Below are 15,936 nucleotides of genomic sequence, written 5' to 3'. Positions count from 1 at the left end.
GTTTTAACAGTTCTCCAGGTGATTTTAATACTTGCTCAGGTTGAGAAACATTAATGTAAAGGGAAAAGGACAATGTAAGCTCCATCTGCAAGCTAACATGTGTCATGTAAATAAAATCAACCATGACTCATTGAAATAAGTTAGAGAAAGGCAGCAAGGGATTATTGTGAGAAAACCAATGGCTTCTCACATGAAAGAAGCTTAGAGATATGTGGGTCTTTTTGGGTGGACATGGTGGAAAATCATGGGAAGATATTATTAAGTGATGTCAAAATAGTATATTTCTGTTAATATTAATACAGGGGTTTAGTGATTCTGATGCGATTTGAACTCAAAATCCCCTAAGACAATCATCTTTAGAGAAATAATTCATGGAATATCTAGAAATTGATCATAAAAAATATGTGTACTTCATCAATTACACCTATGACAGGCACATCTGAGATTTTTCCTAGGGATCACAGAGAACAGAAATAACCATAAATTAAAAACTGTTAATCTTGATGTTGGAGCGAAAAAAATAGGGAAATATTAAGGCAGGAACATGTCATTTTAAAAATAAAGGAAAAGGAGGTAAGAGAGGGTGAGGATTATTAAAGCTCAGATATTAAAGCAAACTAGATAAAGTAAGGAAGGAAACAATGATATAATCTACTGAATGATTTCAGATGTTCAAACCATAGTTTACAATTACTCAAGAGGATTCCAGTCAATCATATTAACCGATTTGCTCATTAGATTATGATGGACAATTACACCAAATTTTATTCCGTAAATACACTCTCAGTGCGTTTCTCATTAGTTTTCCCTCCCACTCACCCACTCACATTATGTGCCAGCGGTGGGAGGTCACGTGTGTGTGTCTGTTTTTCTATCTTGTGAGTGTTTAGCTGTGAATGTGTCTCTGTCTGTCTGCTCCCACCATCTCTTTATAGGTGGGAAGTCATCAAGCAACTTGTAGAAAGGCCTATTTTTGAAAAATATTTCAGAAGAGTTTGTAGTAACTTAAAAAAAATACATGTGTCCTCACTTATTAGATCACCTCCAAGGATCAAAGTTATGTCTCACATTTCTGTATTCATCCACTAGAGAGAATTTATTCACTTAACAATTTTACTTCCTTTGTTAAATTAATGAAAGAATAAAACACATAGTTTCTTTTCATTTTACAAAAGTGTCTTATATCAAAATATGAAATAAAGATATATGGCAAAACATTAAAAATTAATTCATCCAAGATTTCAATTAAATAACATTATTCTCTGGCGTGATTAAAACACAATTTGAATTTCACTTGACTTTTCAAGAAAATATATGTTGCAGAGAGGAAAAAAAATGTATTTTCAAATAAAAAATTTATATGTACTTAGGTAGTTGCTAAACATAATAGCATTATTTTGGCTGAGAAGAAATAATTCGTAAGCTCCTGGGGGACAGGAATTCACATGTTTCCCTTTGTTTCTCCCATGTGAAATTTCATTATGAATCTGAAATTTTCAAAATGGCCCAAACTGTATTAAACATTAAAGGAGAAGCAGCAACACATTCAGAGCTACAAAATTCAGGATAATGTGATTAAATTGCATTTATGGAGGGAGAAATGGCTCAAACAATCTGAGGTGTTGAAGTGAAAATTATCTAAAATGAAAGCAGCAATCAAAAAGTACTCCTACAGATCTTAGTCTGATAGAGAACACAAAAGAACAGAAAGATACTTGAGCACACTTCTGAAGTGTGGAATATTAGCCTTGGGAATAGAAGAAACCAATTTTTACTAAAACAAACTCATAATATATGGAAGACTCTTGTGCTGTCATGTAGACACAAATAATATAGTGATTTGAGAATGAAGGTCTGAATGTTATTTTCTTGTTGGGTCTTATTGAATGTAGATTTCAAAAAAAAAGTCTCAAGTTGATTAACATTTGCTGGAATAAATATGTTTTTCTAGTTCAAATGAAGTATCTATTGAATGCTATAAAGCAAGCATTGCAGAGCTGATTAGCATGCTAATGAGATGAACTGCGGAATGCAAAGAAGTAGAAAAAAATCAAGATCCATAGATACAGCTTCCATTTAATTTATTGAGCATTAGTGTAGGCTTGCAAACCGTCCAGAAAATTTAAGATGTATGGGATGAATAAGGATTTTTCAAGCCTTAAATAGGGATTTGGCCAATTGTCAGAATTGAAAATTTTGCTGGCCAGAGAGATCTGTTCTCATTTATAGGTGGAATTAGAATTATTTTGAGTGTGATAACGAAGATCTAATACCTTCACATCCTCTCTCAATCTGTCCATTGCAGAAAAGAGCATCTGAGATGAGGTCTGGAAGTCGCCCATTTAGATCAACCGATGCCAGGCAGCCTTGAAAGCCCTCCTTAGCATGGACGAGCTTTGGCAATGATTTGTACGTTTCTTTGGCCACTCCTCCTATATACAAGTCACCTGTGGGAAGACAAAAATTTGAGTATCAAAAGTAACTTGTCATAGACTTTAACCAACAGTAGGACAGGAAAAATAAATAGTAAGGTTTATTTTTCATTAAATTAATTTTCAAAATTAGTAAAATTTATAACTAGATATTTTCTTAAAAGTACAAAACAGTAGAAGTGCTTGACTCATACATCAGCACTGGAAGAAATTTCTAGAAGCTAGTTCCACAGAAAACTAAGTGGGTTCAATACAGTGTGGCCAAATGGAATGAACATGGGCCATGAAGAGGCCCCTGAATTAAAATCTAAGTCGTTATTTACCAACTCCATGGCTTTGAGCACTTTAAAAAAAATTTCTCTGATAGTTAATAACCTCATTTCTTAAATGGGAACAATAAAGTGCATCCTATAGGATTGCATGAGGATTAAATGAGATAAAATAATGCAGAGTATCAGAATGAAAATGTGTAGTAGATGTTAGAAAGTGCTATTATTATTAAATCTACCTCCTGCTTAGAGAATTCTAGGTTTTTCTGTTAACTAGGAGCTCACCAAATTCTAAACGTCTAATGTCTAAAATTGCCTTCCCTATTATGGTTAAATCTATTATCCGTGTTTGTACCTATCTTATTCACCAACTCAATCCCATAGTAGACTGTATATACCTGAATATTCCACCTCTTTTCAAGTATTTATTTATTTATTTTTAGGTAAAGGTATACCACTTTGATTCGTTAAGCTGTTCTGGGATCATTTAACAAGGCATCGATAATATTTCCCCAATTTTATTACAGTGTCTAGTGGGACATTTTGCTTTGCTTTCTCATCTTCATGTCTCTAGGTTTGAGACTTCTGAATTTAATGAACTACTACTTAAAAAAAGAGACTGTAATCCAAGTTTGATTCTATTTCCTTTCTATCACCATATCTGGATAGCATTGAGTAGATGTAACTAACTGACTCTAGTAGACACTTAACCAATGCAAAACATAAGGAGGGTGACCACAAATTTCCTTGATATACTACTCATGTTTTTAAGTCCTGGTAACATTCTATTTAGCTACTTACTTCTCTGAGTTTGTATTGTCATTTGAATTTTCTGTCTCACCTTAACCATTTTATTTAACTCTCATGACACCTGATATCTTCTCCCACTGTAACACAAAACTCCTACATTCTTAATGTTTTCTGGGCCCCTTTGTATTGTTTTCATGAGACCTGGGAGTGAGGAGAACTACACACTGATGCTCACTCTGGTTGTTGAGTCATGAGTAATAAAGGCCTTGGTGTCTGACCCAGAAACTGTATCTCCTGTCACCATCCACAAAACTATCTAAGCTTATCTAACTATAAGCTATCTTGGTAAGTAGGGTAAAAAGCAACACATAGAATATTCCTGGGTTGTATTGCTGAGTAAATTGAGCTTGTTTAAAGTCACTGAGCCACAAAAACTGAGAATTTAGGTCCCTGACCCACTAACTGAAGCTCTAAGTACTAAACTAGGATGCCATAGATCTTCCATAATTTGTACTGAAGGTACTGGGTATGTTTACTTCTGCTACTTCTTAAATAGAAGAAAACACTTATTGATTATTAACCAAGATTCCTAATATTAAAGGATATCATGCTTTTGGTCTAAAATAGGATACTACCTTTGAAATTGATGCTTTTGAACTGTGGTGTTGGAGAAGACTCTTGAGAGTCCCTTGGACTGCAAGGAGATCCAACCAGTCCATCCTAAAGGAGATCAGCCCTGGGTGTTCATTGGAAGGACTGATGTTGAAGCTGAAACTCCAATACTTTGGCCACCTCATGTGAAGGGTTGACTCATTGGAAAAGATCCTGATGCTGGGAAGGATTGGGAGCAGGAGGAGAAGGGGACGACAGAGGATGAGATGGCTGGATGGCATCACCGACTCTATGGACATGAGTTTGGGTAAACTCTGGGAGTTGGTGATGGACAGGGAGGCCTGGCGTGCTGCGATTCATGGGGTTGCAAAGAGTTGGACGTGACTGAGTGACTGAATTGGAACTGGAACCTTTGAAATACATGATTTTTTCTTTCATATTTCTTTTCTCTTAGTCTTTTCTCCCACATTTCAAGTGATTGTGTTTTACTTGCATCAGAGAAGGGATATGGATCAGAAACCAAAGACATAAAGTTGTCTTTATGTATTTGATCCTTAAAATTCAAGACTGTTAAAGGAGTGAAATAGAATATAATGGTAATGACATGAGATGAGTAAAGCTTTCCTGTCTCTCATGTGGGCAAGCAGGAGAGAAAGTTGGAGGAGAAGAAGTGTGAACATAGTCGTTCCCGAAAAGAGGACAGTGTTCTGATATGAGGTCTGGTGGATGTCAAAGCCTCAAGTAGGCTGAGGAAACTAATAATGATCAGTGTGCATTTCCTCAAGAGAACCCAGAAGCAGCAGTGTAATCTTTGAGAAGAAATAGCTGCAGGGTAGATTTAGACATGCTGAGAGCTTAGTGAGCCTCACAGAGCTTTTCATATCCCACATGGTGCAGAGGCAACAGAACAGTTCCCAGAGTAGGGCAGGGACGAGCAGAAAAGGGCTGGTCTGGGGAGGGCTTTCCCAGTGGCACAGACAGGAAAGAATTCTCTGGCAATGCAGGAGACCCAGGTTTGATCCCTGGGTCACGAAGATCCCCTGGAGGAGGGCATGGCAACTCACTCCAGTATTCTTACCTGGAGAATTCCATGGACAGAGGAGCCTGGCAGGCTACAGTCCTTAGAGGTCACAAAGAGTCAGACTCGACTGAGAGAATAACACTGAGGGAGTTATGCACACAAAGAATAGAGATGGTGAGTAGCAAGTCAGTGGGCACCTGCGCTGTGAGTATAGATTATTTGAGACTAGCTCCTGTGCAATCTCTCTCTATTCCCAGAATATTGGTACAGTGGAAGTCTTCCATCTCCAAATAACCTAGACATAATCCCAGGGAAATGAAGGAATGAAAAGTTCCTGAGGTTAGATCTTCACTAATTCAAAGAAACAGAGCTCCAAACAGAAACCAAGGTGAGTTCTAGAAAAACAGAGACAAGTGCCCTTTGTTGCTCATCTGAGATAGTGGGCTGATTTATACTGTTAGATGTCAAATGCAAGGACCTACTTCCTACATTCATGTATTCAAATAAATTTGTTAGGAAATTTCAGGTTTCCTCTAGGCCTACTGAATGTGGTATTAGAGAACAGTGGTAGCTGAATGAAGAATTCTTGGCACTGTTTCAGGCTGTAGAACTTAGCACTGAAAGTTATATATGGGATGCTATATATAATGATAACCAATCTTCTTCTTTCTTTTCAATTTCCTTTTAATTAATTAATTTTATTTTTTTACTGTACCACATGGCATGTGGGATCTTGGTTCTTCAACCAGGGATCAAACCCACGTCCCCTATATTGGAAGCTTGGAGTCTTAACCACTGGATCACCAGGGAAGTCCCTCCTCTTTCTGACTATAATCTCCTTGAGGATAGAGATTGTGTCTTTGTTTTCAATTCTCCCTCAGTGCCTAGTACTGGGCTACAAGCACAGTGGGCACTAAATACTGTCAGTCAGCTGATGGATTGAAGTCATGTAGAAAAGAATCAGGAAAGAAAGAATGGCAAGGCAACATATGGGGAGAGAGCTAATTCTAAAATGCACTTACTTCCATTCCCACTTCCTACTATGTCCTACTTTTTTCCTATTAGCACGCTTACTTTCCCAAATAACTTTTTAAAGCTTATTGAAGAGAAGTAGTAATCTTTCTCTTGTGCTGTTAAAGAGCAGAAAATATTGATTCAAGCCATGCAGGGTACAAGTCTTGGACAAAGCAAGATGGATGAGTTTGGCTTTATAAGCAGGGGATTCATTCTCATTTTCATTACTGAAGCTGCACTTAGCACTGCCACTTAATACAGTCTTTAGAAACTCTTCATATAGCAGATAGTAGTCTCAAGTCCCCCTGCGGGTTTCCATAGGAAGAGAACAAAGGAAACCTTTAAGTGGCTTGAGCCCTGTGTAGCATTAGCACTTCATCAAAGATGCAGCTTCTCCTTTTGATCCTTAAGGAGATGGAAAGAAAATGACCCATTAGTGCTAACGGGATCTTGAAGGCAAAATCCTGTGCATGGAAAGGAAGCTGTTTTTTTTAAAGATCCAGCGTGTGAATGATACCCAGGATGGACATCTAGTAAGAGTCAGTTTCCTATGGACTTGAAGCTATGCTCTTACTCTTTCTTCAAGCTATGAGTGACTGGTTGATTTTCATTCATATTCTTTAGGTAGACCACATATAGAACTGACAAGGAAATGATGGAGCTGGGGCAAAAGAAGATACAAAGAACATGTACAAAGCCAGATATATATCAAGAAACCCTTATCTTTGGCACTAGTGTGGAATGCATGTGTGTAGGATGTGTGTAACAGTCCCCTCTCAAGAATATTATCTGTAGAATGACCTGAAATGATACCACAAGTATCTGTTTCCCAGTAGTTGGGTACTAATGAGCAGGAAATAGTGCACAACTTTTTAGTTATATCTGGCTACAGACCCTGGTTCTGCCACTTACTGATTGCCTCAGTATAGGTACATTAAGTTATACAACTTTTTCAAGAGTCAGATTTTTCATCTGTGTAATGGATTAATAATGCCTACCCTGTAAGGCTGTGAGAACCACAAAGAATGCATGCAAGCATTGGGCACAGAGTGTACTCAACACATGACTGCTACTGGTATGGCAGTGTTGGTGTGTGGTAAGAATTATCCATCGACCGTGTACCTCATTCTATGCTGACTTGCACTGAGAAATACAGAAGACTAAGAAGTCCAAGTTCTCCCCTTGTTTCTAGTATAATTGGAGTGGTAAGATATCACCACACTAGTCTTATTTTCCTTGACTTAGTTTAGAGGCATTTGTGTACTTGAAGTGTGACTTGCACTATCCAAGCAGCAGCTTGAGAGGATTCTTTGATACACTCCATTTGAATCCCAGCAGCATTAAACCTGGTAACATAAACAGGGCAGTTGCTTAATGCATATCTTTTAATTTGACATAAACAGACTGAGACAGAAGAATTCTGTGAAGACCAAGGGCCAGGTTGTAAGGTTCAGGCTAAATGTGCCTCATAAAATGAGAGAAATAGGAGGATTTTATGGACATTGATTGCAAGCTGGAGTAGTATGAAAGAATTTAGATCAAAAGAAAATATAGGATGCATTACTTTGGGATTATATAAATGCAGACACAAACATGGGGAACAGCACAAATATACCAGGAAGACAAAATTAAAACAGCATTCAAGAAAGAACACAAAAGGCCAGAATGGACTAGAAAAGAAGAATTTTCAAAAGGACCATGGTAAATAATGTTGGATAAGAAAAGTCAAAGGAAAGCCTTGAGTAACGTGACAGAACTTGTGACTTTTTTTTTCCCAAAGGCGATGAGAAGTCCAAAAATATAAGACATGCAGGCTAGGAGATGAGAGAATGTGAAATAGCAATAATCTGAGAGAAGAGAAGAAATTATATTTAACTTTCAACATGTGTAATTTGAGTAGGAGTATCCTATCGGATTCAGATGATATGAACCAGGGGTTCAGGGATGCTGGGCCTGGAAGACCTGGCTTGGGAGCCATCAACCAGAAGCAGATAAATGAAGTGGTGTACAAAGTTTTCTCTCTTCTTAAAACAGGGAGCATAAGGCAGTTAGAGCAAGGACTTGGAGTGTGTCTTCCAAAAGCAGAATGTAAGCATCAAGGTATAATTAGTTCTTTGACTCAGCTTTCCTGTTTATTCATATGCATTTTTTAGTGCCTCAAACATCTCCATTTCATTTTAATTAAAAAGAGCATACATAAAAAGGACAACTGCTTTGTAGATTTGAATAGCTAAAACTCTAGGGAAACTTAAGGAGGCTCCCGCAGTCTCTTGTAAGTGGCATATGGGGGGAAAAAGGTGAAACAATACACACTGTCTTACTTTCCAACTGGCCAGACTAGAGGAGTTTCTATAGGCTTTGCTGAGAGGATTTGACCTTGTTCAGCAAAGTTGGAGACTGTGCTAACTTTCCTCTCAATTCTTGCTGTAATTGGCTAATAGAAAAAGTACAGCCAGGCTGGGCTAGTTTCTTAGAGTTATTCTGCTGGAAAGATGTCCTTCCTTACCTTTGGGAACAATCAAACTCCACCTTCTTCCACCCCCCACCTCCACTGATTTGTATCTTTCTCTTAAATTTTCATCTTTTGTTGCATCTGCTGGTTATATCTAGACCACGTAAGTTAACACAGGCTTTCTTGGGGAGAAAAAATAAACACAAAACTATTTTTATGACAGGTGTACCCTGTTAGATAGGAGAAAAAAATCATCTCTAGTCTCTGAAGAACAAACACTCACTTCATGTTTTTTCTGGGGAGAGAGCTGATGTTACTATTTCCTGTGATTGTTTAAATAAATGATGTTAAATTATGGAAAGCAAAAGCATGGGAAGTTGTTAATATTTCTCTAACACATTTGAGCTTAAGAGGAGACAAATGGAAGCTTTAATAACAAAGCACACATTGGATTGAACAAGAAACATGATTAAAAATCACATCTGAGTTGAGGGCACAACAAATTATCATTATTGAAGTCAAAACTGATAATCCAAGTGGGTTTTTTGCTCTGAGACAATAGATCTGTGTCTTTTATACATCTCTATGGGAAATCAGGTTACTTTTAGAAATTCCTTGTTGAAGAGATGCTCAGTGCTCACCAGTTTGCCTTCTTAGTTATCCTTTAACATTTATACACCTTAGCCTTCCTTGTTGCATAAAAGGTTTAATCCTAGAATAACTTGTTTTTACTTCTGTAGGAAATAGCTATGAATCCTAATCTTTAGGCTCATCGTAGCTTTCTAAGTTCAGCCTAAAAATAAACCATCATCTTTCCTATCTGCCCCTACTGGGAAACTACTTCTAGACTACCAAGTTTTAGAGCAGTCACATTTCTAGCCTCCCAATCCTGAAGAAAATCAATCCTGAATATTAACTGGAAGGACTGATGCTGAAACTGAAGCTACAATACTTTGGTATCTGATGGGAAGAGCCATTTCACTGGAAAAGGACTTTACACTGGTAAAGATTTAACACAAAAGAGGGGGGCAGCAGAGGATAAGATGATTAGACAGCATCACTGACTCAATGAACATGAATCTGAGCAAACTCCAGGAGAGAGTGAAAGACAGGGAAGACTGATGTGCTGCAACCCATGGAATTGCAAAGTCAGACATCACTAGACTACTGAATAGCGACTATGATCTTAATCGAAATTATTTTCAAAACCATTTCAATTCCATTCTGTTTCTCACACCTTCCATTCAAATTACTGCCAGGCACTTTGGTGCTGATGATTTGTCTTTGCCAACACTTCTGATGCCTGTGCCTCCATTTTCCTTTCCTTTTCCAATTCTAATCTCCCTTTCACCATGTACACCCTTCATGCAATAACCCATCATCTGGTGTCCTGCCTCCATCCACCCGCCTCATTAGTACCATATCTGCCATCTCCACACTGTGTTCTGATTTCTTTTATACCTCCTGCTATCTCTTACATAAAGCATGAGGCTCAGCAGTGGTCAAGATTCTGAGTTATCCTCCCTCAGAAACTTTTTCTAAACTTTCAATAATCTCTCCCCAACAATGTTGGCCAGGTAGATAATTAAACTAACATCAATCCTCTGCCTATTTACTAATCTTTAGTCAAAATGTATTTTTCTCCATCTCTGCAATACTGCATGGTCATGCTATTTCATCATTCTTTGTAACATATGGCTTCCATATCATGAGTCTTTTCTTTCCAATATTCCATTTCAAAACCATACCCACTTTCTGGGTCTCAACTCAAATTTCACTAGCTTATGTGTTTTCTCAGTCATAGGCAAGTAAAATCTATGAATCCCTATGACATTTAAAAACTCTTTTCTGACAATTATCATTTCATTCCCCGTTCTTTGTATAGATATTTCATCTTCCCATTATTTTATAAATTCCTTGAAGAACCATCATAAGCAAAGCATCTTTTTTAGTCTTATTTTCACTTAGCATTCACTAACTATATGTTGACTCACTGAATGAATGGATGAATTTGCAGTTTCCATTCAATAAATAATCATTTAAACATAAAGACAGAGCGAAGGTTTTATGAATACAGCATTCATATTTGTCCCTGGTTCCCTCCACTTGAGAAGTAACAAGTAAAGTTAATTGTGGGGAATTTTATCTTCTACTGACCCCTTCCTTGAAGACATCTAGCTCATTAAGAGGGTTATGCAGTGACACTTTTTTTCCATTCTGATAGTGTAATTCAGGAACAATTTTAACAGCCATGTGTTGAATTTTTTTTTTCTTTTCTTTTTTTTTTTTTTGTAGAGAGAGGCAGACAAAGATAGGTACAGAACTAGTTTAGGGTATCATTGCGTGGTAGTAAGAACCTATCAACGAGTCTCTTCTGCAGTTAAAGTAAGTGCCAAAATCTTTGTGGGAAATTAAATTTCAGTCTATCCTGGCCCTCTACCGCATTCTAGCTTTGTCCAGTCTATCATTCTCTCTGTGGCCCCATATACATGTCCTAACTCATGCAGCCTCCATAGGCACCCTCCACACTATGGACACTTTATACCATTTTTCCAGATGCTTCTACTCTATTACACTGTTATCATTACAGAAAGGCATGCATTTATTGTCTCGGGCCATAGAAGAGAGCCAGGCTAACGGTGTAGATCCCTGATGCCTTGCCCAAGTACGTCTGTTAATCCTTATGTGTACTTCCTGTGGGTTTGCAGATGTCGCTCTCCATCCAGCCTGTGGACACTACTCCAGGACTCAGATTAGAGTCCCTCTGGTCTCTTGTTACTAATTTGAAGGCTACTGCCAGCCACAGGTATTCCTGATTTCATAGTGGGCTCCCACATCCCACAATTCATATATTGTTTTCACTACAGAAACACTGAATTTCACAAAAAGAATCATTGAGACAATTGAATTTAAATGTACAGAGCCCTGACCAAGTGGGAGAGAACCTCCTCACTGCTTTGAGTCCTTCATGATCAGTGCAAGCTTTGCTATGGCCAAAACCAGAAAAGATAGCTCTGATTTAATAATAATAACTGACATTGGTGTAGTGCCCTAAGCTTTACCAAATATTTGCACATAGTTTGTGTCATTTAGATTTCACTTGATGAGCTACAAAAGAAATAAAGGTTATCAGGGACACATGTCACAGACACAGACACTATGGTTCAGGGGTTCAAAGCCAGAAAAAAATGGCAGGTCTGATTCCAAGCCCAGGTGTCCTGAATCTATGATAATTTTCACTTAATCTGCACTGGTTTACACACTGTACATGCCAGGTGTCAAGTGGCCAGTTTGTACAGTTCCACTGCCACAAAATACAGGAGTATTTTGGGGTAACTTGGCTAGTGGAGAAAAGTAACGGTAATAAATGTTTGCAGAGTCCAAATTAAATAACACATATTTCCAGGATGAAGCAGAACCCACCTACATGCTAATTGACTGATCTCACCAACACAAAGTCAATTTGCGTCTATAATCATAAATGTTAGGTATCTAAATTCCAACAAGTGGATAGAATTCTTATGACTTCCAAATCTGATTTTTAGATATGACAGCTACTTTTCACTTGCCTCACACAAAGAGATAAGTAGAATGCCTGCATTCATCTATGACCCAGTGTAATATTTGTGTATGAATAGGTGGGGGGGCTCCAAGAAAATTGAAGTTCAGACCTTAGTGTTCCCCTGTAGTAAGGCTTTAAGACATTGACATTATAGTTATGGACAAGACAGACATTGCTTTTGACACTCTGAAATTTCTGTTTCTAGCTGATATTTTTGATACAAAATTGCCCAAAAAAGGAAAGTTTTTGAAAAGTATGATTATAAAACTTAATTTCTTTGTGTGTTTGGCCAACAGACTATAAGGCAAAGCCAGTGGGCATGTTAAACAGGAAATAATAAAGTGAAATTGCCACGGTGGGGTGTGCAGTAATCCACTTTTAAACCACACCATGTCAGTGGCAGTGTGGCAGACGGGGTGAGAGTTCAGGCATATCAGTTCTTGTCAAGCTAACTTTGTCTTGTGTGCAGTGAATTTACCTGTTGGTGAAAAACAGGGTTCGGGTATTTTCATTGCTTTTCCATTTTCCCATCCGAGTGACACAGTTTAGAAACCGTAGATATCCTTTAGCGGCAAACCATCCTGTCGCTCTTTCATGTTTCAATTTCCACTCCCTAGGTGTTGCTCTTCGGGACTGCCTACCGCCTCGCAGAAATTCCTTGTCTCGCACATACTGTCACACCTGACATGTGCACAGACCTCCATGCGAACGGTGCTTTGCCATCTCTTGTTTCATTTGATCCTCATACCAAATCTTCACAATATGCAGGAAGCGGTTACTATCCCCACCTGACAGGTGAGGAAACAACCCTTCTGAAAGGTGAGTGACCTCCCCAAGGCAATTCAGCCACTCCCAGGAGAGTAACGCTGGCACCCCAGCCTCTAAGTCCCAGGTGACCTCTCTTCCCACTGCAACACATTGCCTCCTAGCTTCACTAAAAACCTTCTCAGCGACAGGAAGAGAATGGGTAGAAGAAGAGTTTAGAAATGAGTGAACTAGAGACTGACGGAGACTTATAACTAGGGGACCCGTAAGAGGACCTACCCAGATTTGTTATCTTCCTTGAGATTTTGAGGAGCTCTGGGTAACAATTTGAGCTTTCTTTCTTTTTCAAAATAACTTCTTATTTCAAAGAAAGTTTCTTTTCCTATTTAAAAATGAATGCACACCTTTTTCGGCAGTGGGGAAGATCTAGCAGGGTACAGAGTAAGTATAAAAGGAAGGTTCTTCCCCATCATAATGGCCTGTTTAATGCAGGTCAAAAATGGCACCTTCTCTCAACTTAGATATAGGGGGAAGTCACCAGGGTTTTCTGGAGAGCTTGAAAGGACAAAGGGATACAAAGCACACAAAAAAGTTTTACAGGCATTGTCGAAAAGCTTCCAAAATATTATGAGCTTCAGGGTCAAATAAAACTCTTATTTTTTACTTAGGTACCTGAACTTTTCTGTATTTTTTTTCAAAGAATGAATTGCTTCTGTGCTTAAAGGATGGAATATTCTCAATCAAGCCATCAAATCCCACTGGACCAGTATAAAATTCCTTAGGGCAGGTCCCCAAACACTTTGTTCTTCCAATATTTAAATTACTCTTAAGGAGAAATGCAGATAGTTAACAGCAATGATCGAAAGCGGGGCTGGATGTGCAGGGAACTTTCCCTTAAAGCTAGGAGAATGGAGGGCTTCAACAGTTGAATGGACTAGCCAACAGCCTGCTGGAACAAGCTGATGATGGAAGAACAGGCTAATCTCCAAACATCCAATCATCCAATCAAATCCTATATTTGCCTGGGCCTGCTTTAGGCATCTATAAATGCAAATGTTCTATGAAATACATATTAAGGACACAGAACAATTAAAATTGTTGGCTGTCTTATTTGAGGAAGACTTCAGGGGCTAAGGAAACAGACCCAATATATAGGTTCTATATAAGGCATAGAGATTGGAAGAGCATGTGGAAAGAGAAAGGGAAAATATCCAGTTATTTTGCAATTACCAGAAGTGACATTTTCAGTGCTATAGCACTACACAGGTATTATAGCAAGGTCAAATGTTCTGAAGAACTACATCTTACACAAGGGAAGAAATATTTTCTTTTATTACATGACATTTTTCTCTAAGATTTCTCCATGAACCAGAGCAGAAGGATGGTTTTGGGATGATTCAAGTGCATTATATTTATTGCGCACTTAATTTCCATTATTGTTACATTGTGATATAAATAAAATAGTTATACAACTCAAACCATAATGAAGAATCAGATCATCAGGCATTACCCTAGATTCTCATTAGGAGTACGCAACCTAGACCTCTCACATGCACAGTTTGCAGTAGAGTTTGTGCTCCTAGGAGAATCTAATGCTGCCGCTGATGTGACAGGAGGCACAGGCAGGAATGCGAGCGATGGCAAGTGGTTGTAAAAACAGTTGAAACTTCATTCTGCTCACCTGCCATTCACCTCCTGTTGCGCGGCCCGGTTCCTAACAGGCCAAGAACTGGTACTAGTACATGGCCCCAGGGACTGGGGACCCTTGTCGTAGATAACTTGTACTGTGTTTCCTGCAGTTGAGGAATACAGAATTGCTGTGTTATAGATATAGTACATTAGTACAGGACTTTAAAGAGCTTGAAGAAGTCTTTATACAGTCTCTGATCTCCACAGAGAAACCAGTGGTGGAATCTAAACAGTGAGTGTGTAGAAGGGGAATGGTGGAGTTCAGACAAAACCTAGCACAGCCTGACTAGGAATGCTAATACCCAGCCTCTAAGAAACCTGGGAATACCAGCTGGGCTGTCCTGCACCAGGGCAGTTATGAGAAAGTAGCCTATGAGAATGTTGCCAATGCCTGTCATATCCAGGTGGGCCTTACAAACCCCTTGCCTTATAAACATTTGGGCTTTAAAGAACACACTGGCTGAGCTTTTGCACGGTTGTGAGAATTAAATGAGATCTTATAAGTAAAATATTTACAAGAGTTCATGGGATATGATCAGCCCTCAGAAATGGTTAAAATAATTATTACTATTATTTGATTTTACTATCATTACTGTTTAGGTGAGATGTTTAACTTTCCTAAATCTCAATTTCGTCATCTACAATGTGGATAAGTACAGCAGCCTTACCAATTAGCCACAAAAAATAAGAGAATAATATATGTAAATCTTGTAGCTAGTGCTTAGTGAAAAGCAGATGATGATGAAGATGGTATGGGGGACCTTGCCTAAGGATACACAGAAATAAATGGTAGAGATTCTATTTCACCAAGTCTGTCTGACCCCATGCCTAAACCTTAATTACAAAGCTTTATTGCTTCTTGCATTACCCTTAAGAAAAACCACAATAATTAATTGCAAAGGCCAAGGAAGGGCCCCTTTTAAGAGCGGACACAGAAAACCATATTAATGTGGCATTAACAGGAAAGCCTGATTGACCTAATTCGGTTCTGAAATAGCACTGTAGGTCCCCTCCATTTTATGAAAATGATGGGCCAGCAGCAGCACAGTGGCATCAACAATGTGCTTTCCTAGTGAGTAAAGACAGCAGAACCAGCTTTGCAGCGTCTCTACAGTAGTAAGGGTGACTTTGCACTATGCCCACCCAAGTTTCCAGTCTATTCCAATTTTGACCTATGGCTCCAGACAAACTGTTCAGGGTCAAGGGTAGAAGCTAGTTGTCCTGTGAGTCACAGCGAAAGAGGGCTGGAAATGGATTATCAAGAAACCCTAACTCAATGGAACAACTGCCTGAAAATAATAGTAGTATTTACTTCTCAGATGTATAATGAGCAATTGAAACATTACCCAGATGCCAGCTGGGGCCTCTCT

At 38.5% G+C, this 15,936-nt stretch overlaps 1 protein-coding gene across 21 annotated transcripts in view; it reads right to left on the bottom strand.

The window, feature by feature from the left end:
- Nucleotides 1-15,936, bottom strand: part of NRXN1 (neurexin 1) — a 1,199,463-nt gene that overhangs the window by 600,872 nt on the left and 582,655 nt on the right. For all 21 annotated transcript variants that reach the window (XM_081593719.1, XM_081593720.1, XM_081593708.1 and 18 more), the window contains one exon: nt 2,274-2,447. In XM_081593719.1, the coding sequence (XP_081449845.1) occupies nt 2,274-2,447 (174 nt within the window). The remainder of the gene's footprint in view (nt 1-2,273; nt 2,448-15,936) is intronic.

This window comes from Giraffa tippelskirchi, chromosome 4 (assembly GCF_054371585.1).
Source record: "Giraffa tippelskirchi isolate mGirTip1 chromosome 4, T2T-mGirTip1v1.2.pri, whole genome shotgun sequence".
NCBI lineage: Eukaryota > Metazoa > Chordata > Mammalia > Artiodactyla > Giraffidae > Giraffa > Giraffa tippelskirchi.
Note: the sequence above shows the minus strand (reverse complement) of the source record. Positions and strands in the feature narration are given on the sequence as shown.